Below are 27,527 nucleotides of genomic sequence, written 5' to 3'. Positions count from 1 at the left end.
GTCATATTTTAATCTCTTCCATTGTAGATTCCATATTTGCCTCCTGCTTTTGATTTTCTCACTCAGTCTCAAGAGTTTTGACCCCTCAACCTTTTTTGTTCTCTGCCGCAAAGCTTTTCATCTCAAGCATTTATATGCGTATACTGGCCAATGCCGTTTGCGTTATAACATTTAGGCCCAATGCCATCATTCAATACTGCAGGATGTACTCTTCTTTTTATGTAATAATGCACATTACAAGGGTGTGGAAGCTGGGGTGGTGTACAGACCAACTTTAATACAGGAGTTTGGTATCACTTAGCTTCACGATTTTATCAATCATATTGTGATGTCTTTCTCAAACCTTCTGTGTCTGGAGAGAATACATACAGCAGGTATCACAGTAGCTTCATCTGTTTCTACACTGCTTACAGGTCACTCACTTTTTGGGTACCTTGAAACTAAATAACACGTAAGACCACAGAGCCAAAGCATAAAAACCAGCCTTGACTTACCCAAACCTAACTATTCCCTAATGATATTTTATGTGCCATAACTTCAAGCTATCTCTACCCTCAAGTTATTCCGCAGATGCTGTTACAGAATCCGAGCAATGACATTACAAATGTTAGAAAACAAAATAGTCTGAGGTTCTAGTGAATCATCCAAATGCAGACATTCTTCTCTAGAGTTGCCTTTAAGTGCTTAGAAAAATCGATAATTCCATGACATCTAAGCTGCTCCATCCACTGAAGATACAGTGATAGGATCAAAAACTTCAGAACAGCCATTAAATGGAGTTTGTGGTGAAACTGTTTTGACAATTCTGGAAATACTGTTTTGACAATTGTGAAAATACTGTGGCAGTGGGAGATATATCACAAGGCCATAAGCACTTGGTGAACATTTGAGAAAAATTAACTGTGGTTTTGGTCAAATACTGAAAAAGTATTTGCTGATTTTAAGAATCAGACAGTTGTGCTAATGAGCTATGGAGCCTCTGCCATCCACCCTGCCTTAGCCTAAACAAGTATTCACAACAGAATTACATCACTCTACTCAGTTTTGCTGTTGTTACTCAACAAAGGTAATGTGTTACACATAACCAATTACTTTTCTTAAAAGTAATCAGTATGTTATTTCATTTCACAGAATGACTTTAACATCCTAGGGTTTTTTGTTGCTACTTTTGCATTAGCGTGCTGTCTGTGCAGAAGGCTACAAAGAGCTGAAGTTGTCTTATTAGCATGTAACTATTTCTGTTCTTGCGAGTTCTTGCACGCTCTACTTAGGCTGTATTCTCACTAAACCAATATTTTTAGGAGTGAGGACAAATCCGCTGCTTTATGCTGCACATAAGAAAGGGTAGCATCTTCCTGATATTGGCCAGAGTTATTGTTTTAATGGCCTTTACTCTGTTTTCTACTACAATTGAAGTTCTATTTCATGTGATCATATACATGTGGTACAACACTGAATTACATTACCTATATGAACTATCAGTGTAGCACTTTTGATCAATACCAGATTCTTTTAAACAGTGAAATAAAGAAAGCTTTCATTTGAAAAGCTCTTACAGTTACAAAGTTGAATCTGGATCACACTGATCATTTCTGTCTCTTTATATCATTATGTTCTGTTATTTATATACTTTGGAAGCATAAAAATGTGAGCGATCTGCCTCATAATTACAGTTTAAGTGCACTTAAATGCATGACAGAACGTATTTTTACAATAATATGTCCTCAGCTAGTAGCTTTAGTGTACCTGTTAACACCTCTTATTTATTTTCAAATATATTGTTGTAGGGTCTTTACTTTACAACATAAAGCACCTTGAGGCGAGTGTTGTTCTGATTTGGAGATATATAAGTGCATTTGAATTGAGCCGAAAAGCAAACAGCAAAGTATTTCAATCAAATTCCCTGATGTTGGTCAATTATAACCATTTCATTGTTTATGTATATGCATGGCACATGACAATTAAATCTAAGTAAAAGGGTGAATGGTTAGTTATTCCTACAAGTCTCTATGACAAAAAAAGCAATAATTACAGCTGTGCCTGTTATGCTATGACAATTTTAAATTGCTTATTTACAGATTTGCCCTAGTGTGCGCTCCCTTAATCTGCTTTTTGTTTAGTAAACCATTATACATTACATTGTTTTTTAACATCCTGTGAGACATATTCAAGGAGATTACACCAAGATCATACAATGTTTGTGGGCCTAAATTTTGATGAATATTTTTAAAAAACAGATCACTACTAGGAGTTAAAGTACATTTTTACCTTATTAAATGAACAGAGTAAGTAAAATCCACTTGTTAAAGCACTGATATCAGTCAGCATTGCATTTTGGTTCATGTACATACCATGTAACTCCTGATTCAGTTTCGCCTGTCTTCACACAGTGACAGCTTCAATAAGATTTTCTCTTAAATTTTCCTTTTATGGCAACATTAACAAACACCCTGTAAGTCACACATGATATTTTTATAGCAAGTCATTCTGAAAGAGAAACATTAAAATAATGCCCTTGGTACAGTAAATAAGTTGAAATGAAAGCTTGTTTTCCACCAGAACTGTGGTACACACTGAATAAGCCTGCAAATAACCCTCTTATGTGTTTTATGATCAAGCTCAATTTTTGTGGCTTTATGTGACTCGGCTGAATGTGGGAACAATTAATTCATTTCTGGCACGAGCCTCTTCTCAATTTGCCAAATAGGCTTATCGGCATACTGACTGTGGTAAAACAAATATTTTAAAAATCACAGTGATAGCAAAACACATTAAGTCACACTATACAGCCTGAAATAACAAACTATGGGGAGCACTTTTATAAGGTTATTCTATGCTTTTCCATTTCCACCATCTGACATATGGTCCACAGCACTGTTTGACACAAGAAACACATAATTGTTCTGCAAAAGTAGAGGGATTAATTAGTTCACTGCCAGTCCAAAGTATTCCTCTTTTTTCTCAAAATAGAAGTTCAGTCGTGCAGTGGCATATCTGCAAACAGCAGGAGACAGAAAACACATGATTAGATAACAGAAAGAAATCTTATACACTATACAAAAACTAAATGGGCCTTAAAGACTGCACAGCTGTACATTGATCTGTTGGCTGGAAAGTCACATTGCCCAAGGGTGGCATGTGTCAACCTTAGATCAAATGTGCTCAGGCAAGTATGTCAAATAACTGAGACTGTCTTGTCCGTTTCTATATATGACGAGTCAAGCATATATGACTCATGACAAATTTTGTCTTAAGATCACTCTTTACCGTAACTGTACGTTTTACTTAAGTAACTTATGAAGCGGTGTTTCACAAAAAATACATTTAAATCTAGTCTCACCACTTGTAATGGTTTACATGAGAAGAAAAAGTTTACCCATTTGTACAGTGCTTTAATATTACACACAGTACTTTCCAATTACAGACACACCCATGAAACATCAGGGACAATTTGGAATTCATATTGACAAACTGGGAGTGAAAAGACTCGTCGTACTATTGACAATACCTATCATGCCATCATGGCATCATGGAAACCTTGTGTATACCTGTGAGCCACTGGCTTTGACAGAAAAACAGCATCTAAAAGGTGTCCGAGTGGCTACAATTCCACAATTCAATTCAACACCACAGAGTTTTATTTGACCCTACTTGCCTGTAGTAAACATATAATATTTATAATATTATTAACATTCTTTGGTTGAAGCCTCTTTGACATATTGGCAACTTGCAAACTGTTTAATCACTTGAAACATACTTGTAATGTCAAAATATTCATGTCTTTTCAGTCTCAGTCTTTATATGAGAATAATAGAAATTAGTACCTAAAATTATTATTCAAGATGCATTGTATATGTCCAGAGGTGGCAAAACTACAGACATTTTCCACGTAATTATATAAATGTGTAATATAATTATTATATAATTATTACATTTATATAATATATGATATATTAAATATAATATTCTAATGCAGATTATAATAAATACGATTAGATACTAAATATAATTATAGATTCTTATAAAAGAATTATCTGGTAAAAGCTGAATAACTGATTCAACTTCTTACTAAACTGAAAAAGTACAGTTCATGAAATGTGCTCCAAACATAAAAGTAAAAAGTACATGACAATACAAACAGTATTTACAAGCCTTTGCTAAATATTTTTTCAGCACTGGGTTCAAGTCTGGGCTCTGGCTAGGTAACTCAAGGGCATTTGCCGAGTGGTCCTGAGGTCACACACTTGTTATCATGCCAGTGTGCTTAGGGTCATTGTCTTGTTGGAAGATAAACTTTCACCCCTGCCACAGGTCTAGAGCACTGTGGACCAGGTCATCATCAAAGATGTGTCTGTACATTGCTATATATTTATCTTTCCCTTGACCCTGACAGTGTCCCTGTTGGCATTCAGGACAAAGAGTCCAATATTTGTTTCATGATCTGAGAATCTGTTAGGTACCTTTTAACAAACTGTATGCAGGCTGTCATGTTCCTTTTACTGAGGAGTGGCTTCTGCCTGGCCACTCTGCCATACAGGCCTGATTGGTGGGGCGGTGCTGAAATCATTGTCCTGAATTGGTTTGCACTCTGACATGCACTGTCAGCTTTGAGACCTTACATATACAGGTGTGTGCCTTTCCAAATCATGTCCAAACAACTGAATTTACCACAGGTAAACTCAAATCAAGCTGCAAACAGGATACGTACCTGTTTTGTGTGTCATGGCAAAAGTTGTAAATACATAAGCACATATTATATTTTTGTTTTTACATTTAATTGAATGCAACAATATCAAGTAAACATTTTTCACTTTGTTAATATGGGTTATCGTGTGTAGAATTTTGAGTTGAAAAATGAATTTAATCCATTTTGGAACAAGGCTGTAACAAAATGTGACAAATGTGGATCAGGTGAAGCGCTGTGACTGCTGTAATGTGCTGTAAATTCTTATTCTGATGAATATCTCAAACATCTGTTATGCAGAACAGAAAAGAGGAAGTTCTAATTGTGGTTACCTACATTGTAAATGGCAGGTTCTGCCTCTACATTTAAACAGAAAAATGAATATAATCAGGGGTTAAAGTGGGATTCAGCAGGAGTGGGGATCCTGGGATTAGTTGGGCTGAGTGAATCTAGTCAGCATCATCAGACTAAGCTGTCTTTGATATCTGCTACTCCTTATGTAACCTAACATTGACCATGAACATGGCAGCCAACTGCATTAGTCCATCTCTTGAGACCTCTCCACAGCACTGCAAACTAACCTGTTTGGCCTGCCTAGCATGTTCACTGAACCTTTGAATAACAGACAGTAATTCAAACATTTTACAAATTTGTGTTGTAAAAAGTTTTACAGTGTGAAAAAACATCACTTGAAATCGTGTACAGCTCAGATATCTATTCACAAAATGAAAGTGGACATTATTTGTAGGCTTTAAATTTCCAGTTTATCAGGTTTCACTGACTTAGCTTTAATAGAAATCTGTCTTCTACGCTCTTGTCCTGTCTTTGTCAGTCTTGTCTTTCTCCATCTCTGACTTAACTTCTCACATTCTTTTCTCTCCCAGTGAAATACAGCAGCTGCACCTTTAGCTAGCAGACATGCTCTGTGACAAATTGCATGATATCAGCTCAGCTGAAATTAGCTGACACTTTATGCTGCCTTTATGCTCATTTCTCTTCTATAGTCTAGCTAGAAGCTGTAGTGATCACATCTACATTGAGGATGCTGTTCTGGACCACTGCAGCTCTCTTTTGTCCTGACTACTCCATCATTTGAAAATATATGAGTATAAAGTAGAGGTATTTCTCTTAAATTGTAGGGAGTAAAACCCAAAAGTAGGTAAAGTACACATACCTAGAAGTTCTACAGAAGTCCAAAAACAAAGTAGTTGTACTTTGTTGCTTCCCTCCTCTGTATGTATCTGTGGCCATAATGTATCTTTCACTGTTCGCTACAGGCTGCTCTTTCTGTCTGGTTTTATAGGTGGGTACTGTGTTTTTGTTTGTCAATCTTGCGTAACAATAGCATCAAGACTCTCAAATGAAGTAATGAGTCTGAAAGCTGTGCCAAAGCTTCAGCGCATCTCAGAAGTTAACGGCAAGAGAAGTGGTTTTGTGTTTGTTCAAACCATATTATTGAACGCCTCAATAAATCTGATGTCTGAGTACGCTGTTGCCCTTGGCCATTATGCTATACCCTTTGAAATAAAGTGAAGTTTCAAAAGCACAGAAAATGGAGGCACAGAGAGGAGTTTGTCCTTTAATCAGTGCTTTCACTGAACTCCTCAATGCCAAATCAGTTTTCAAGCGCTTGTGTTGTGAGACAAAACGATAATTTAGTCACATGCCTTTTAGTTATTCTTTCCCACCTGCATCTCTGGGTAAAGCTACACTCTAATTTTTGTGTCAAAGCCTGGCTTTTTTTGTCTGCTTTTGTTCATCATTTTCTCCTTTCTTTTAGTTTTTGCTTTGCTGAAGGCTGACCTTTAGATTTACCAGTACATGTTTGATAGAGATAGGTGGTACACTGTGTGTATAACCTTTGCCACTGCAAAAAAATGAAAAAAATAAAAAGAAAGAAAAAAGTTCATAATAAAATTTTGGGGAGTAGAAATCATTGGTGGAGGCCAGCAGACAATTTTCACTTCGCTCGCTGTGGTTTGGCGAGCCTCAACAGGCGTTTTCTCTGGACAGACTTAATTTCAAGCAAGTCATGTGCTACAGTTGATAACTGACACTTCTTTCATTTACTCAGACAGCAGAATGAAGCCTCCCTTATCCTTATTGGTCCAGAAAACTAAAGTGTTTGCTCATCATTTTCATTTTCATATTTTCATAATGACCCACTAGAATCAGATTCTGCTGACTGCTACAATAGCATGTATACAGGAGGTGGGGAAGTAGAGCTGTTGTACAGCTATGAACAAGTTGCTTTCCACACAAATATGGATGCTGTATAAATTGTGAATTGACTCAGAACATGACTTTCATATATTATATGATGAAATACAGCTAATTTAGAATTAGCAGTTAACATGCTCCCTGTGGGGTGGCACCACTAAACCCTGCTGCCCAGTGTTTGTTAATGACTAGATTATGTTTTGGATGCCAGCAAAACAAATGCTGGAACATGCTCAAGTTGTAACGCAGGCATGTTCATCACTACTTTTAGCAAAGCTGTTGGAAACCCACGAGACATGTAGGTTCGATAACCTAATGTTTCCCCCATTCGTACTTGATGTTTCATATGACACAAAAAGTTTTCAGTGGGTAACAGCAGGTAACTGCACAGCACTCAGACCTCTTTACTACAGAGCCATGCTATTGTAATTCTTGAATGTGGTTTGACATTGTCTTGCTGAGATAAGAAAGGTTTTCTTTTTTTTTTTGGGGGGGGGGGGGGGGGGGGGGGGGGGATTCCCATTCATTTCCTAAAGCAGTCCTGAACTTGTTTTTTGTAAAAAGGATTAGGAAACAAATCCCATCAATGTCGGCCTTGTTTTTTTCTCTGCTATGTCCACTGTATGCACTGCTCTTCTTTGAATGCACTCATTCCACTGCATGTGCGTAAATGAAAATTGTGTGAATCTGAAAAATCCGGCGAGTTCAGACATATAGACTGACAGAATACTTAAACACTAATTGCTCACTTATTGAATCGCTTACCACTCCTATACAAAACATTCCTCAATAAAGAATTCCAGGCAGCAGTTTCTTGTTTTTTCCCCAACAAAATCCAGTAAAGAAAAAGCAACTTAATAAAAAATCTGTGTTATTCTTCAGTTTAGTACAGAGTTTGATAGATTCCTACCAAGTAATGTAAAAAGTCAAAATAGCTTCACTATCAGCTAATTTAACACACACACACACACCTCAACCCCACCCTGTAGTTTCTTCTATTAATGTAATTGCCTATTACACCCTCCCTCCTATAAGAACAGCAAGCTTCACAGACAATCCCATTTATCCCTATTTTTATTAAGGGTGACACCTAAGACTAGCATACTTAATGTTTATCTTCATCAGAAATGAATGGAGGCTTTTTTATATTTAGCAAGAGTAGGGGAAAATGATCTCCTGCCAATGCAGGTATTCCATTTCACAATGTGCTTTTGTGCACAATTCCCTCAATTTTGTAGTCAAGCTATTCCAAACAGTGGGCCTCCTCCTTGTTCATTTCCTTATAATAATGTCTTTGTCAAATAACAGCTCGCCTTGCCAGCACGTCCACAAATCTAGACTGCTGACTTGCAGACACTTTCAACACATGAAAAAAACCATATAAGAAAAGTAAATATGGATGGTAAAAGGAGGGCGGGTTTGCGTTCCCCTTGTGGCTCCCTATTGTCACATTTACATCTGGCTCTGGTTAGAGCACAAGGCCTGGGTGACGCCTGTCACTCGTTGGGAAGTTATTGGTGATTTGGCTCAGGGGGATAGCAGTGGGAGAAATTACACACACACACACAACACACAGACAAGTATGCACACCCATGCAACAACTCAAGGTTTAAATAGTTTCTTATTTTTTTCTTCTTGAAGAGCAAAACTCATTTGCATGTATTGTACAAAAATTGCACAATTACTGATGTTGCCTGTTGTATGTATGTCTGCACTAAGCCAAAGGTTACCTATGTCTGAATGTAATAATGTTGTCACTTTAACAGATCGATGAAGCCAGCGATGTTATGTATCTCTTGCCTGAAAGGGAGGCTTAAGTGCATGAATGTGTCTTGCATGACAGGGATGGGCGTGGGGCAGAGGTTAGCTAGATAGTAGCCTCCCGCTTTTAAACATTAGACTTGGTTCTCCATTGTTGTTGTTGCTCTCAGAGCTCGTTTCAGTTTAACCCTCCAGTTAAAGAAAGGTAACCCAACCCTCACCATCCACTTTAGGACAACCTCAGCCGGTAGCTTAAAGGAGTAGACGTTCAGCAGGCACATGTGGCCCAGCCAGGGATGAGAGATGTATATGTAAGGCAGGAACGACGGCACTGGAACAATAGTGCCTCTGTGCCTCAGCACCCCTCTGGATCACATTTCCTCCAAGGTCCAGATTGAAATGAGGTGGGGGCCCTGTCGCTGATCTTGCAAGCGAGTAGAAAAAGCCACACAGAGGGGAGGGTGCCGTGTGTCAATAGTGATTAGGATCATGATCACAACTGTTGTGGGTGTGGGGCATGCAGAAAAAGGAGAAAGGCAGAAAAAAAGTGGGGGTTGAGGGAAACATTTTGCCTTCCTGAACTGTCTGAGTGCTGCTGCCGGTGAGGAATGTCTCCTGGACTTGTTTAAGATAACTAGTCCTCAATGGTGATCACTGTTAAAAATAAAAGACGTTAGTTTTGATCTCCTTTGAAAGTCTTTGTGAAAACCGAGGCTTTCATCTTATGTTGCGGTTTATCAGTGAAGAAAAGCAGAGAATTTCATGTGTAAATATTTTGTCTGTGACATGAAGAGTAGAAGAAGTGTGTTTGTCTCGCCTGTTTTTTATGCCAGATTTTAAATACACAAAGACTTGAAGCATTGGGGGGAGAATGAAATATTTCTATATTCTAGGCTTATGTTTCTAAACCATTTTTTTTTCGCAGTTTGTCTGCCAACAAATTCTTTGTCATTCTTTTCTAATGAAGATCCTGCTTGTCTAAACATTGCACTAATATACCGAGAGCCTAAATTCAATGTCCTATAAATATTTTTCTTTTTCAGAGTATTTCAAGTGATGGATGATGACATTAACAGCTGAAAAAAAACTGCAGTGAAGTAATAATTCTTATTTGCGGTTACATGGGTTCCTTTATTAAACATTTACTGAGAGCGTTTTAATGTGAAGGTGTCACTTAACATAATTAGAACATCAATTTAAATACTAATGAACTCAACATTTTTTTGATGGATGGGACATCTCACCCAGGACATTTTAGGAAACTTGAGCATTGTTTATGCAGAGTGACACTTTGAGTTGTGGGAGTTTTAAATGTCTTTGTCAGACGTTGGACAAACCTTTGGAAGTCAAAGTCAATCGAGGAGAAACGTGATTGCAGGATGGCCCAAAGACCCCAGAGGAAGCTGGATGCCTGGTGGAAGTAAAAAATAAAATAAAAAATTTAAGTTTCAAAAAGCGTAACTCTGGTTCATATTTGTGTCTGAGCTGATTTGGAGCTACTTTTCAGGTGTTTTACAAAACTGTAGAATTTAAATTGATTTTGCAGGGAGCTAGTATATAAAAAATAAAGATTGAATATTGAAAAAAAGAAGAACATTACAATATCATTGGAAAATGGAAAAATAACTGAAGGATTGTGCTGTTTAACAAAATACAGTTATATGTTGTACTGCCTACCTGTGGTATTAAAGCTCACACAGTCAGTACAATATTGGACTCTGTCATCAAAGGAATGACAACATGACAGTATTATGTGACCACAATGAGATTCTCAAACGCCCTTTTGAAACAACAAAGTTTCAAAAGCATAATTCTTTGCCTCTTACACAGAGGCCACAGTGAGGTCAAATGTTATGCTTTGCTCAGGAACACTTCAGCAGGGAAAATGTGTGCTCGCTGAGACAATGAACCGAAGGAATCTCTTTGAATGACAGGCTCATTAAGAACACACAGCCAGTCCCAGGAGAAGTGTAAAACTGTGCATTGTGTTTGCAGTGCAGAATCGCAGGTGCTGTATTTTTATGCTCTTGCAACATTCCCCTTTGCCATAGCGCACAACTGTGAAAACACACTTCAGTGACCTCCGCTTGTCATGTTGTAACTGCTCCCAGAACTGCTGCTGCTGCTCCCGCTGCATGCCAGTTGCGCGCTGCTTAGTCAGAATGACAAACCTCTGTATTGAATGGTTCCCTCCTTAATGGTTTTGCTCACTTAGTCTTGCAGACCTCCATACCTCCATAAATTTCTGTTGTTCTCCACCCTTATTGTAAATCTTCATGGTAAGGCCACTAATAGCAAGTCTTAATAAGATCCAGAAGGGCCTGTGTTCTGTGGCCCAGTGATATAATCACATTTTTATTTGATAATCAAATAAAGGGTGGAATGAAATACTTGAAGAGCAATGTGCGGTTTCCCTTGGCTTTTCTCCTTCTCCCTGGCAGATTTTCATCTCTAATCTCTGTCCTTAGTTGGAGATGGAGATTGAGCGTGTTTCCATTATGATTAATAACTGCTCTCCATTAAGAAAGCATTAATCTAACACTAAGCAGAGACTATCGGTGACAGGGAGCCATTGAGAAAAACGGAGATGATAAATGTGTGGGAAGAGTGACATCATCAAGCCACAGGCTACAGCTTCAGCATCATGGGGGATCCCTGCGGAGGAGAGGACGGATTGTAAGGACCCCACTGCGTCTTGGCACAGTTTGCTAAGGATTAAGACGGGAAGGAGGCAGCTCCACGGCGCAGAGCTCTGGCAACTGGCCAGGCCTCCTCGATGCCACACAGTGCAGGATGGCTTCCCTCAATTCCTACAGTGTCACTTTTTGTCTATATTATAAACTACGGAGCATGGTATTATATTAACATACTTTTATTTCACAAATGTACCAAGTGATACTAAGGAGATACAAACCGATAAACTTGTACTTAATTGATTTCATTAAAAGCAGATGTAATCAATTTATTTAATGGCAGGTATTTGTAAATATTTTTAAGCAGAAACATATCAGTATTCTGCCCCGTATGCTTCATTTTGACACACAGCTTGTCAAAGCGAGTTGAGCTGGAAACTTGGCTTGTTAAGCGTCAGTGATCAATTTCTCCTACTACCTTCAAGAGTCCGCCTCGGTTTGTTGCAGAAAATCTGATTTCAATCAACGTGATATTATCACTTCTATCACTCAGTTTCAGGCTATATTCTACCCCTTATACACACACACGCACACACACACGCATTTCCCTTTCGGTTTTTTTGGCTGAAGCACAAGTTATTTTAAAAAGTAATATGCCTTCTCATCAATTCTGTGCTATTTCAAGAGACATTTACACCACCCCAAAATTGGTTGGACAATTCTGCATATTGTGTTGAGCTATGAAAGCACTTTTAGACAGATAGTCCAGCACCACTTGAGACACCAAAGAATGAAAATTGTGGTCATAAGAAAAATAATTTTGGCTGCTGTGTTTCATTTTTCCCTGCGGTAGTTTCTAATCAACTCAGATGGAGTCCATCAAAGTTTGAACAGTGGTGGGTCAGCTGTGGATGGTTTGGTTTTCTTTGGGTTGGGGGGGCGAGTTGGAAAAGTAAATTGTTAAAATATGATGGTGAGATGTTGCCACCCCGCCATTCCACAGCTCTGCACACATATGGATGTTGTTGAAATGCATATGCTAATCTCATAATATTGAGATATTCGAGTCCCTCCAAGAGCAAAACCTAAGAAAAGGAAATAACTGTTGAGAGATTTGTCACTTTCCAAAGTCTTTCCAAAGAGCTGAGGCACTACATAATGATATATTTCAACAAAGTCAGTGGGAGCAGACACTTACAAGAGAGAATTTGCAGACTTGAATGTAGAGCTGCGTAACTTCTGCCTCCGTGACTGTGACCTCACGTCCAGTGCTGTGCTTGTAACTCTCCAGATAGGCCGTCAGCCAGTCCCTCTGCAGCTCCCAGCTCGGGTAGAGGTCGTAGTTAACATCATTCACACCTGAAATGCGACACATATACGTGCACATTAGTGGAACTAACGTCGGTGCTAAAATCCAACACAATGCCTAAAATAACTGTTTGTTTTGAAGACGTGCCAGTGAACTATATCTACTTTGAGTGGAGCAACAGCTCTTTGGTCAACACTTGTCAGACCCACTCAGGCAGTGAGAAACGTTTGCTCCAAATGGACAAGTTATAAGAAAGCAGCATGGAAACTGGGTGACAACATGCTGAGAACAATATGTTGAAATTTAGTGGATAACATGTTATCCACTAAATTTCAGAGAAAGTATTGTGCTTTTTCCTGCACTGCATTTATTTGACGAGTCTACTTTAAATTAAAAAATAAAATTTTGTGAAATATAAAAATATAAAATGTAATAAAATGTTGTGAAGTGTAAATAAGCACCCTGGCAATTAGACACATCTGTTGACTTCTACATACATCAGCAATAGTATAACATCTGGGTTATATTGTACAGATAATAGCGAAGCGCTTTATTTAAGCTAGACTGGTTTTTCATGTTGCCCGTATAAAAGCTTCCCTACATCAACAATTGTGTTCAAATGTCTGCAAGACAGTTGTATCATTCAAGACCATGCCATCGGCTAATTTTCAAATTTTGTTTGAGGTATAATCAGGATAAAAAAAAGAACACAATAAAAAGTTGTAATATTTGTTTCTTTGAATAAAAGGTGCAGTATCTTTCATTCCAGCATGTGATTCGTGTGGAGTATGTCTGCCCCTTCCTGTCAGCCCCTTCTTGCATAAGACTATCAGACATAACTGCAGCTGCTGTCATTGGGAATTGTGGATAATTTGCAAGTTACAACTTGAAAGCTGAATAATCTAAAACGACTGCATTGATGATTGTTCGGACAGTCCTTGCTGTGCTTTGCTCTAACACAGCTGGTCCATCAAAGCCACTTTAATCACTGTGCAGAACACATATTGAATGCAGCAATTTTTCTGAGCAGTGTCACAAGAAGGAGATCGTTTCACGGCACATTATATCATAACATGATGTAGTCAGAGAAAACACAACGTTGAAAATATCACATCCTGTGTTTACAATATTTACTGCAGTCATATATTCCACATTAAGGAATCTTATATGTCCTGGCTGTGAAAAAGATTTGGAGGTAAATTGATGCTATTTTGAAAGACCCACCGGCAAATTCGTTGAAGTGATTGCCGATATCGAAGGCCTGGTAGTTATAATCGGCGTACTCGTAGTCAATGAATTTCACCATTCCTGATGGATGTAGGGGGAAAAAAGCAACAGCAGTTACTAAGACAACATGATAAACACATTTCAGCTATAGATGTTCAACTGATAAGCCTTCGTGTCTTTATGGAAAGTACAGGAACCTTGTGAGTGTCAAACAGGGAGTCTCTTTTGCTGAACATTACCCCGGGCGATATTTTTTTTAAATGTTTAAAAAATTTATAACAGAATAACTTCAAATAAGGTAAGATATTAAATAAGGGACAATGCATTTTCAGTAATGTGAATATTGCCACACATTCATCTAGTTTAGCATTAGCTTCAGAAGCACTGCCACTCTTCAGCTAGAATTAAGGTAGTTTAGCATTAGGCCTTCTTTTGTTTGTTACTTCTTTCAGGTTGATGAATTTCTAAAAACCAAAGAATTTTCCTCACCCTCTTTTTCGTTGTAGATGATGTTCTTTGTCAGGAGGTCGTTGTGGCAGAGGACAGTTGGCGAGTCAATCTCAGAGAGGTGTCTCTTCAGTGACTCCATTTCCTGTGACAAAGTCTTAAAGCTGGGCACCTTTTGTAGATCTGCAGAACTGCAAGAGGTAAAACGTTGAAATTATTTATTTTTTGTGATGGAAAAGGGCTCTTTTTTCCCCGTGAATGAGTGATGTCTTTAACTCGCAGCTGCACCTGGCAGGTAGGTAAAGAAGCATAGTAAGTTGAACGGCCGAAGTCATAAATGCTGTGTGATGTTTTACACCAAAGACTGTAAAAAAGAACTTTGGCATTTAGTTTTAATCACTGAAGCTGAAAATACATTGATTTCCAGAAGTACAACCCTCCTAATTTATCTGAAGTCTAATTGGGTAAAAATGCTCACGATCTGACAATAACACACTTTTATTCAACTCACTTTAGCACATGTCCTTGTACACTCTGCCACTGGGATAGTCTAGCATGGGAGGAGTCTTTCTTCTTAAAAAATGCAATCGAGTGAAAATCAGAGAAAAGATATGCTTAGCTATTATATGAGATGTTTTAAGTGCTTTGTCTGCCTTTATAAAGTGCTACTGTTATTCATTTGTTGTTAGAGCTAAGTCAATGGTTCTCTAGAGTTTTAGGTTTACCCATTTCTTGATAAGCAAACAAGCCCCAGTTTAACACTGGGAGGAGACGCAAAATTAACTTGGGGTTGCATCAAGAAGGGCATCCGGTTTATAAAAATAAATCTGCCTTATCAAACATGAAGAAAGCATGCATCGAGCTAGGTTAAGTAGTGATTCTAAATTGACCATAGGTGTGAATATGAGTGCGAATGGTTGCCTGTTTCTATGTGTTAGCACTGCAACAGACTGGCGTCCAGGGTGCAACCTTGCATCTCACCCCACGATGGCTCTTGCAGGCCTGACTTAAATAGCGGAAGAAAATGGATAGATGGAAGTTGTCTATGGGATTGTTTTTTCCCAATGAAAATCTGAACTAAACTTGTATAAGAGTCTTCCGTACACTTGGTAAGAGGAGCAAGAGAGTTTGAGACAAGAAAGTAGAACTTGTTTGTAAACTGACACGGTTCAGCAAGCCTCGCTGAGAGGTCACATGCCTTGTTTTCACTCTCTTGATTATTCAATCTATCAAAGACGGCACTAATGTCCTTGGACGTCAGTGCAAAATGCACCTGGAAGAAATGCTGTGCAAGCATCCGTCTCCTAATTAATTTTTGTGTTTCCTTTCCAGTCCCCACGACTGCCACGGCAAGAGGGTACTTTAAACAGTGTAATTTAAACACTACCTATTTATTCGAAAAGGGAACAAACAGATGCTCCGGTATTATACACACTTGGAGACATAATTTAGTGAGGCCTGCAAGGAACGCACAATAAAAGCAGAGGAGGATGAGCCTTGTTTATAGTGTTTATAGCCGTGGCACAGAGGCTCTGCTGTCTGCATGTCCTCCACTACACAACAAGTCACTTTGTATGTTATCTTCTCTGCTCTGTTCAGTCAGTCTTGCTTCCCTCTGAGATAAATACATGGATTGAATAAAAAGAGGTAAGCAGGAAGTTGGTATTTTAAAATACCAACTTCCTGCTTACAAGATCTTTGATAAAATAACTAAGATTTATTTTACTTTATTTTCAAGCATCAGTGCACAAATGATTTACATTTTAACACCAAACTGCCTTTTTAAAAAAAATACAGGCCCAGAATAGAGCGCTCGATTCACCGCTACTTGCCGGTGACAGCTTTATTTAAAATCGACCCCCTCTGACATGCATAATTTATCTATCTCCTCTCTAATATGAAATAAAACATGCAGTTGAATGGTGAATCACCCTGATTCCTTTTCAACCAACCCATTCCTTTAACCTAACAACTCGACGTTCACATAGGAACCCACGATTACTTGGAATCAAAAGCTAAATGAAAGACTTACATTGACTTTAAATGGAAACCTGTCGTCTTGCCATCAGATCTTTTCCTCTCTCTTTTCTGTCCTTTTCATGAAAAACAGTGCGTCAAGTACATTCGCCTCCTGCTCCCTGTCAAGTCTCTGTAAGGTAATTAGTGGAATTTCCTCCTCTGGCGCTTCATTATCAATGTGCCTTATTTACATATGATTTCAAACACCAGCCGAGCACTGCAGATTTTTTTTTCTTTTTCGTCTTTTTTCTCCACCACTCGTTCTCTTTTTTGCAGTTTTATGCAATTTGTAAGAGTGCAAACGGGAGACATAGCAGGGGGGCTTTGGAAGAAAAAGAGGTTGCACTCTTGCTTTCCATTGCCTTTCTTTCTTTTCTCTCCCAGCTCTGACTTCTACTGTGCTCCCTCTCTCTGAACCTTGCAGCTGCTGCAGCCTCTTTTGCGCTCCCCCTTCCCTCGTCTCTTTCGCTTCTCCTTCTGTCGATCTGTCTCTCTCCCCCTCTCTCTCCCTCTGCACAGCGGGTGGCTTGAGAGCTGAAGACCTCCTCTGCAGGTGCAGCCTCTTCCTGCTCTCTCTCTTTCTCTGCCTTTCTTTTGCCATTTCCTCTGAATATCACATTCATATCAGCACTCATACAGTCTCAAGTACAAAAGTTTCTCTGATGCTTGTTTAAAACCTGTTTTTTTGGTCTTTTCTTCTTCTGTCTCTGTGCCATGTTTTGCACGCAGTTTTCACACTCAAGAGACCAGTTAACGTGCAAACACACACACACACACACACACACACACACACACACACACACACACACACACACACACACACACACACAGAGAGAGAGAGAGAGAGAGAGAGAGAGAGAGAGAGAGAGAGAGAGAGAGAAGACATTAGGTAAGATTAAAATAACCCAATTTCTAATTTCTAGTGTTGACACCTCAGAGTCATTTGTAGTGTTTCTTCCATTATTTTCTCATAGCTTTCCCACGTTGTTATGATACATTTCCTAAACACTGATCATTTCCAGGTTATTTTAAATTGCTCTGTATCTACTTGAGCGCGAGCTGCACAGGGCTGTCAAGTCTCAAAAATGTTTCACAATATAGCACCATCTATTGGGCCTTGAAATGTGGTGCAGTCTCCTATTGTATATTGCAGAGTGATCCACATTCAGACATGCATTCACTGCTTTTAGTGGGTAAAATGGAAGCGCTCACAATGTCCTCAGTGTTCTCTTTAAAACTGAAGTTTAGCAGGATATGCATGCAACTTTAGCAAAAGTGAACTTGTTTTGCTGTGTGGAGCTGCGGGACTTAAATAGTAGGTTATTACTCCTCTGTGGCCTTAATTTTCAGTAGCACCCATCCATGCATAATTTGGTGTCTTGTGTTAACACATTTTTGTTATCTGTGCAGTGTGTTATAAAATAAATAAATACATTTCAGCTTGTCTGAGGTAGTTTATCACAATTTAGATTGTCATATTAGCTAGCTAGCTAGCTAGCAAAAAAAACCCCAGACCCCCAAATTAAGTTTTTTAATTTCGGAGATTTTCTCTTATATTTCTACGAGACCTTTGTTTTTGTGAATCCTAGATGTTAAAAGTACCTCTTATCATAAAAGGCCCTCTGCTTCCAAGCCTCTACTTTATGGATGACTCATTCAGTTCCTACCTGGCTTGCACGCTAAAAGAAAAGTGACTAGAAACCTTGGGGCCTTCCAGCTTCTGTTTGCATGGACTTCCGACCCCTTTGCTGCAAACACAAATAAGGTTCAGCGTTTGACCGATAAGGGAGAGCCAAGAGCCTGTTTCTCTGTAGTGTCTTTCCATGTAACCCCGCTTACCTCTCACCCCTTCACCCATGAGAGCTCTCAGTGTCAATGAGGCCACTCCCCCGCCTCATCTCTCTGACCAATGACAGCTCACAGTGATGGCTTCCATACATGTAAGGAGGGGTAAATGCCTGTTGCCCGTTAAGCCAGGCAAGATTTGGATGGACAAGAGCATTTTAGGCTGGTTTGAGCAATGTGAGAAAATGATAAGATATCAGTGAAAGAGCTGCTGCCTAAAAGATAAAACAGTTGAAAATGAAGCTGGTTTCTATCAAAGAGGACAGCACAATTAAACATCGGGGTGCCCTCCTGTCTCAAAGTCATCAGGTATTTTGTTTTTTAAACATTGTATTTTCAGTATAGTAGATAATTGACAGCCTCTCTCTCTCTCTCTCCATCTCTCTCTCTCTCTCTCTCACACACACACACACACACACACACACACACACACACACACACACACACACACACACACACACACACACACACACATTAGTCTGAAACCTTCCTGACAGGATGACTGACTAATCACTAAGCCCCACCCCCATAGTTACTGTTGTTACAGCTGTCAAGCTCTCAGCCCTTGTACTTTATACAGTTTATTATTATGATTACAGCAGTAGATTAATCACCGTAAGATATTGTTGTAATAGTGGATGTCACATAAGCAACTAATTAAAGTCATCTCTGATTTACACCTCTCTTGATTTTTTACAGGAAATATAGAATTGCATATTAACGGTCCATTTAGTGCTGGACACATCATGCCATGCTGCATTTCTTAGCCTAACTAATAACTGTTAATGACATTTTGGTGACCTCGAGTAGTTGTGTGCATCTGTTCCTGTTCAGAGGTGCTGCTGGCACTGAAAATGACTGCTGCTGTTACAGTACGTGTTTTACGTGTTTACCTTTGATGTGTTGTGCAGCTGCTGCATGATAGGTAATATTAATGTGTAGCTCCCCATGTCAGTGAGTGAGAGAGTGTCTCATAATAATGTGCCGGTTAATCGATTATTACTAGGATATATTAATAATGTCCATACGGGAATGATACCTGCTGTCACCTGATGCCAAAGGACTGCTTGAGCTTATCTGTGAGATCTGATCTAGCAACACACCAATACTTTGAATGACCCCACCAGGTGATCAACAGCCAAGCAGTTCTCCAAGCATATTTCTTTGGCAAAACAAAAAGTGTAGTTAATGTTTTTTCTAGCAAAGCTACCGCCCATATGTTATTGCATAGTGTAAATCTTCCTGTCTTTGTCCAGTGCAGCTGCTTAATGGGTCAATCACAAGTGGATGTATTGTAAATATTATGCATTATATATTGTATTGTGCTCTGTGGCTATCATGACTTGTACCTGCCTATGTACCACTGCCCAGCTGGACTGCTGCTGACACTGCTCTGCACTAGTTTGAGGAAATGAGACATTTTTGTCCACAGCACAGGTTTGACTGGCCGACCGGATTTTGGCTGGATCGAATGGATTTTCCCCATCTCTGCGGCGATCAATCTGCAGAGAGAAAACATTTTCTCAGATGAGCCTGGCTGACGCTGTTATTGCACAAACAATCATTATCAGAGCAGAAACACAACTCCCTCTACATTTAGTGCTCTTATCTTGTTCTTCTTTTCAAAAAATGGACCTTGTTGTGGTTATGACCTTTTGACCATTTGAGCGCTCATTCTCAAGGCATCTTAATGGTGACATAAAGTTTTCTGGGTATCCCCCACACAGGGTATCAGGCAGAGCAAGTTGATTGATGTCTATTGTGGACCTGGATGTGAAACCTTGGCTGGATATGTTGAGTTCTACTGTCCCGAGTTGTGAATAATGATGACAGGTTGTTATCATGGGAATGATGAATGTAATGGGGGCATGAACAAACATCATTGCTCAACATGAAACATGACTCAAATTACTAATAAGAAACTCCCACATTGGCACAAATTAAATGAACTGTTTGGTTTGCATGTACACACCTGAACTCTGAAAATGATGATGATGTACAATGATGACTTCAAATGAATTTCAATTAAAAATAAAAAAGAAATTGAGTTACAAGTTTTCTGAAATTTATGATATGATGTGCAAATGATGTCCTATCAATAAATATTCACTTTTTCAGAAAGAAAGTTGCATAAAATAATGTAAAAAAAAAATGTGCATACTACATTTAATTCAGGAGATTTTGGATATCTCTATTTATCACTCTACAAGTCCTGCCCAGAAATGTGTTTTTGTTTTCTTTTTGTTTTTTGTTCTAAATGTTGTCTTGATGCATGTTTAATCATCCAGGTAAGTAAATCAAAAAAAGTTGATTCTGTTCATCTGGACGTAGCATTCACTGATGATAGACTCCACTTGTGCTAAATGTTATACAAATCAGGCTCCAGATTATTAACAGTGAAGTTTTGTGGATGTAAGTGCTGCTGAAGTTCAGACTGCGGTTTTTTAAATTTTATTTTTTATTTTTTGGCGTGTTTATTGAACCTTCTAACAATATAATAATTAAAAAATATATATTATTTGCAGATTTTAGTTTGGATTTCTGTCATATATGCCACATCTGCCATTTTTTTAAATATTTATTGTCTCAAAATCTAGTATGCAAAGTATCATATTTGATACACTTAGCTTTAAAGGGATAACAAATATCAATATTGATTATTTACAGTGGATAATTTTGAAAACCTTTTTGTGCAATTTTGAGAAAAAGATTTGAAAAGAACATGTTGAGGCAAAAAAAGCCAAAAATCTTCTATTCATATAAACTAATAAATAAACAAATAAATCTCCTGCCCATAGCATCTCACCTTATGCTTTGATATTAAATTATTACAAACTTACACAGTAGTTATACTCAGGATATGAACTTTGCATACCAGACAATAATCAGAATTGTCATTATTTTCTTTCATGTTTCTTAAATTAGGGCAAGTTTATTGTCAACTTGAATATACAGATTGTAAAGCTGTGAAATAATTTTGCTAATTTTTGCTATTTTAATGTATTCACATACATTAAAATAGCAAAGAAATTCTCACAATTATATAAATTTAATTAGATGATGTTTATCTATCTATCTATGTGTGTGCGTGTGTGTGTGTGTGTGTGTGCGTGTGTGTGTGTGTGTGTGTGTGTGTGTGTGTGTGTGTGTATGTGTGAAATGTGAACGCTGTTATTGCAGAGACCTGTAGATAGACGGCTGCCGAAGCAGTTTATCATCCAGCACAGTTCCTCTTACAAACTCGTAGCAGATGCCATTCTGGAAGCTGCAGTAAATTTCAGGACCACATTTGTGTGCGTGGAGGATCTGAAACATCTCCACCTCATGGTCCCTGTTCACGTAGAGCTCTGTCATTTTGCCATATAGTCGCACCAAGACACAACCAGGCTCCAGGAGAGAGCCCACGTAGCAGCCAATAAGCTGGTTGGTGATGCCTTCTGTGAATGTCTGGAATGAAAGGAAATCCAAAGGGCCATGAGCATGAAAAATGCAGTTTTGGACAGATAGTATACAGCAAATGAAACATTTTGCTATACCATATTTTAGCATTCTGTATTGTCAAAAGAGCCCATAAAACCCAGGATGCTGGTTATCATAATTCTACCCACACAAAAAATCCTACTGTAAAAAAAAGATAATAAAATTTCACTACCATCTGTCAATAAAGCAGGCAGTCATATAATTATTCTGTAACTATAACTTTAATTGGTTACTTTCCTTAAAACATTTATAACAATCTTGGAAAATCATGCTATTCTACATTAATTACAGCAGGCAGGTAAATAGCAGGCAACTCGCAGACCCCAGTTTGGTTTCAGGATTCTGGATTACATTTTCAGTACCATATCGATTTACAGGCCACTAATTTACCACTGTTATAGCTCATTTAAAAATGTCACTAACCTTCCATTAAATGCACATTATTGGAGAAAAGGGAAAAATAAAACCACAGAAACAGAGCAAATTCACATCAGTACACTCAAAAAGAAACTAGAGAAAATACCTGTGTAATACAAAATTTAGAATGCATGTGGACATCCCCTGCGACGTTAGCGTGTTGCCACATGAATACTTGCATTTTCAAATAGGTTACTTAAGTAACAGCTTTTTGTTAAAATAATTTTATCATAGAATACAAGTTTAGACAACCAACAGGTAGCAGCTAGATGAGACATATAAGTCAAAGAATAATTTTGCAGAAGTCTTTTATGGGTCATTTTTCAGATGCTTATTTGAAATATAATTCATGCTGAGTTCTGAATTAATCTGTATCATGAGCATCTACTGTAAAAGGACGCTGTGTCAAAGTTTTCAGTTTCTGTTTAGTTTTTTGTTTCAGCTTGCTCTTATCTTTGAGTAGAAGAGTATCTTAGAAAATATCATAAAGATTCATAAAATCTTGCTGATCAACTACAGGTTTATTGGTTGGTCTTTGCTATTTTGTCTATACAGTGAACATGGCACATGTACTGTATGTTGTTTGAAGCACGTGTAATTTAACAGAAATTTGAGAAATGTATATATTTACTGTATTACAGATATTGTCATGGTCCTGGTTTTTTTTTTTTAATTCGTGTGAGTTTTTTTAAATGTTTGAGTTGTTTTCCCAAGAGTTTTGATTGTTATCTGATAGGTTGAGTTTTGAATTATTATTATTATTATTATTATTATTATTATTATTATTATTATTATTATATACTGAGTCTTAATGAGACTTTGATTTCTATTCTACATGATACCAGAAATGGCCAGCACTGTGGTATGGTGGTTATCCCTATTGCCTCACAGCAATAAGGTCCTGAGTTCATCTGGCCAGATGGTGGATTTGAACTCAGTACCTTGAGATCTGGAGTTTGGAAATCCTCCCCGAGTTTGTCTGGGTTCATTCAAGCTTCCTCCCACAGTCCAAAGACTTGAAGTTAGTGGGGTTAGGTGAAATGGTGATTCTAAAGTGTGTTTGGATTTTCCCAGTACAAAGTTTCTGTGTTGTGTTCTGATTTGTGATTTTGCTGTACTTTACTTTCTGTCTTTACTTTGAAGGTTTGATTTCTTTTGTGTCCTAGGTTAGTTTTGCTTCCTGTTTCCCCCCTGATTTTATTGACAAGCTTCACTTGTGTGTGATTGATCGCACCTGTGTCTTGTTACCAATCCTGTTCCCCATTTCCTAATCCTAATGTGTATAACTAATCATTTCTTCCCCTCAGTCTTTGTTGTAGCATCAGCTATGGTTTTAATTTAGATATGAGCCTTGTGTCTGTTCTTCATATGCTGCCTGTCTGTTTTTATGTTTTTGCATTATTGTGTGTTGTGTATTTTCCAGTTTCTGTTTATAGCATATATTAAAGTTCAAGATTTGGTTGATCGCCTTTATACATCCTGAAAAATACACCCATATTAATGTGGAATACTGGTTACCATTTTATCCAATGTAAAAAAACAAACAAACATTTGATATGGAAAGATTTGGCACTCCTTTTAATGTACTTTATGGGAAAAACAAATATGAAATCAGTTTGAAATTAAACTGGTATGCATACATCTTTGTTGTGTAGAGTCAATGCAACAACAGGTAGATGAATACATAGTTACAGACACAGCTGTAGAAAGTATGGTGACATTGAAAATCCCACTTCTGGAATAGATTCTATTCCTCAGTATGTGTACACAACAACACCGCAGAGACCACTGTCTGCAACGACTTTTTCTGACATTTGTTGTCATTCTGTGGTTTCTCAGTCTCTCAATTTCTGCTAAAGTCCCCAAGGCACTTTCTGAGCATCAGATGGGACCTGCACACACATTTTTTCATCTAAATGGAAAATGAACAAACATGCCCACCTTGACATCTGACCCAGTATTTATATGGATGCAGGGCTGGTTTCATTAAATTCTTTCTGCCTCTGTATCTTACAGTTTCTTTTTGTGCTGAATTTTCACAATTTATTAATTGTCATTTGAAATCCCCCAAAATGTATTAAAAACACACAAGATAAATATGCATGCTTTGATCTGCACTTCTTTTTGACATGAAATTTGCGTTTGCTTTAACATGTTTGTTTGTTGGAACATTTGTAGAATTTTAAAGGGATGCCTTTAAAATTCTACAAATGTTCTCTTGTTCCATCTTTGAAACAGATTTTAATCACACTGTCTACAAAAAATCTTATGTAAATCATTCAATGTGTATTTATCAGCCTTTATCTTGTTCTGTTAGTTTGTTATAAAATAGAAATGATGAAATCACAGAATCACGGAATCATCAATGAAACCCAAAACAATGACAGTCATTTGAAAGGAATGCTATGTAAACTGGGTTAAAGCTCAATGTAACAGCAGAAGTTGTCTATCCATTCCTTGCTGAACACAATACACCATTAAAGGAGCCGCTGCAGTGCGAGAGCTGAAGAGAAACATCTACTCTTGTGTACATTACTGAACATGGTGAGGATTGAGAGGTCATCCATCCAATGTTGGGTCACCTAACAAACATAAACCCTATTTCTCTGAAATATTGGACCTTGTGTTTGCACATGGGACCAGAATGGGATTATCCTGTTGTGAATAGACCCTCTGACAGCCCTACAAAAAGAAATTTCCTAACAGTCTACTTTTGTTGTCTAGTTACCTTGGGTTTTTTTTTTTCCATTTTGATGTGTGAAATGTGTCTTTCTACAGTTTACAGTACAGTGGAATATGGAGCCCAACCAAAACATGACAAAACTTTATCACTATGTGTGAATTTAATTTTGATACTGCATTTATACAGCAGTCTTTATTTTTTTTCATTCATCCATCCATTTTCTTAACCTGTTCAGTTTTGGGCCATGGGGTTTCAGAAGTCGATCTCAGCTGTTGTAGGGTGAAGGACAGGGTACATGCCATTTCATCAAACAGTTAAGACAAAGAGACAGACACTGATATTAACACCGGTGGCCAATTTAGAATCTCCAATTAACCCAACATGTATGTCTTTGGGCTGTGTATTTTCTAATCCTGTCCGATCAGGTCACTCCCAAATGGGATGAAAATCTTTGGATCTTCAATTCTACCACCTCCACCTCTGCCTCCTGTCTTTCTGTCATACATCAGAGAAGGCCTCACTACTGTCTTGTAAATCTACCTTTTCACTCTTGCTGCTATCCTTCTCTCACAAAAAAACCCTGACACTTGTCTCCACCCACCCCCTCTTGCCTTTACTCTCTTCTCTACCTCACTGTCTGTTGCTTTGGGGGGGATTGACCCCAAATATTTAAACTCATCTACCTTCAATATCCGTGCTCCTTGCAGCTTCACATTCCCACTTGACTCCATCTTATTCACACACATGTATTCTGTCTTGCGTCTACTCACTCATACCAGCACTGCTCCAGGTTCTCTTCCACTTGCTCCCTATTCTTATAAGATGTGTCAAGTTTTGCCATATACAGGCAATAAATTTAGATATAAATCATAGTTTATGCTTTCACTTTAACACGTGAATACAGGTTAAACAGTCATGTGAAATTCAAAAGCTTTCCCAGGGCTATTAAACTACTATAAAAGCAGATATGTTTTCATTTTGCTGGTCTGGTGTATTTAGAAGTACAGTGGAACCCCGACTTACGAATACCCCATTTCACGAAAAATTCAAGTTACGAAGGCACTGAACGGCAATATTTTTGCCCGTGTTACGGCAAAATGCCAGAGTAATGGAATCCGCTGGCTCTGATTGGCTGAGCCTACAATGCCCACAATGCCTTCCGAATCATGTAACAACCCCTTGGCTTCCGTACTTGGGCTTCGCTGTTCCGCTTGAACGACGTATTGTTGTTCTAGTTAGCAATTAGCCTATAGCCTATCGTTCAGCATCGCCTCAGTCAAAACGTGCGATGGGTGTTTCGACTTACGAAAATTTTCGACTTACGAAAGACCCTCGGGAACGAATTAATTTCGTAAGTCGGGGTTCCACTGTATGTTAATGCAATGCCACAATCTTCCCAAGAGTGGATTTTCCAGTCAATTCATCCCAAGGTCAGACCATGCAACGCCCTGAAACTTTACAAAAAACAAAAGCTACATCTCAGATGCTGCAAGCCACAGTCAGCATGTTACATTTGAAAGTTCATGAGAGTAAGATTAGAAATACAAATGAAAATGTGTGAATTTCATGCTTTCTTACAAATAATAGTCAGTCTTTGGTAATCCATACATTTAGAGATACAAGCATTCACTTGCCTTCATTTGAATGTCTTGTGCCTTCCAGTTGGGACGAAGTCTGCTCAAAAGAGCCAGGATTCCTCTAGAAGGTTGGTGTTCATCAATATAGATGTCCACATGGAGAAGCTGTTTTCCAGCACCAACAAGTCCACTGTCCATTTTCACGAATGCAAACTGTTTATACTTTGAAAACCGATAAAGATTAAAGTAGTAAATATGAGTTTGTGTCTAGACTTGGGCCAGTTTTAGACAGTGTTAGAGAGTGTTAGCAGAGTCAAAGTTAAATCTAAACCATCAAAAAGAAAAAGAAAAAAAGGATGAAAAAGCAAAAGAAAGTAAAAAGAAAAAGAAATTGATGTCCACGCAAATTTCTTGATGATTATGATGTAAAACTATTGAGTCAAGAGCAGTCACTGGTATTTGCCAGTCACTGAAGCTGTCTACTTACGTGTCCAGTTATTCAGCACTTTATCAGGGTCCAATGTTCCCGTGGGCATCTTCATCCCTTCTGCTGTAGTTTACATATTAACCACAGGTAGCTCCTGCTCTGCAGTATGCATTTGTTAAACACACGTCAATAAACCAAAGGCACGTTTTTAAATATCAAATTCAGATTGATCAAATAATGCTTGAATAAGATTTACTGTAAGAAAACTTTTAAAACATTTTTTATTTGTGACGTTTCTGTCCAAATTAAGCCCAGCATATGCCAAATTTAGCTCTGCTTGCAGCCAGTTTAAGCACAACTTTTGATAACCAACCTGTTTTAACATTAAAATTGAACACACAGTAAACATGGTTGCAAAATGTCCCCTGGCCTTATGCACAATTATTTTATTGAGCTCCATACAAGCTAAGAAATAGCCAAATGCCCAAGAATAGGCAAATAATATTGCATTTGATTGTCTAAATACTTTGCAGATGTAGTACTTTTAGTTCATGTGCACCAGCAAAGACTTTAAAAGGGTTGGCTCTATTGTCTGACTGAGGTAATCATGTAATCTAGACAAGCTATGTTAAATTTCATACAATTAGTCCATTCAAACGTGACCTCTCATGCTAGCTCAATGCCATGGAACATTTCAGTATGATTACTCTGTAAACACAAAATGAATTTAATAAACATTGGAGCAGCGTGTTTTCAGTCTGTTAAATTATTTAGATGTTGGGCCAATTTTAAATACAC

At 38.1% G+C, this 27,527-nt stretch overlaps 1 protein-coding gene across 1 annotated transcript; it reads right to left on the bottom strand.

Moving 5' to 3' along the window:
• Positions 1 to 267: 267 nt before the first annotated feature.
• LOC308392476 (ethanolamine kinase 1) lies at positions 268 to 26,500 on the bottom strand (the record flags this gene model as incomplete). Its single annotated transcript, XM_080875547.1, has 8 exons — positions 268 to 2,994; positions 10,003 to 10,076; positions 12,497 to 12,657; positions 13,832 to 13,915; positions 14,324 to 14,472; positions 19,495 to 19,647; positions 21,330 to 21,592; positions 26,360 to 26,500. The coding sequence occupies 8 exons, from the start codon at positions 26,498 to 26,500 to the stop codon at positions 2,925 to 2,927; spliced, it is 1,095 nt and encodes a 364-aa protein (XP_080731673.1). The 3' UTR covers positions 268 to 2,924.
• Positions 26,501 to 27,527: the final 1,027 nt, after the last annotated feature.

This window comes from Rhamphochromis sp. 'chilingali' (genome assembly GCF_963969265.1).
Source record: "Rhamphochromis sp. 'chilingali' genome assembly, chromosome: 2".
In the NCBI taxonomy this organism is placed as follows: Eukaryota; Metazoa; Chordata; class Actinopteri; order Cichliformes; family Cichlidae; genus Rhamphochromis; species Rhamphochromis sp. 'chilingali'.
Note: the sequence above shows the minus strand (reverse complement) of the source record. Positions and strands in the feature narration are given on the sequence as shown.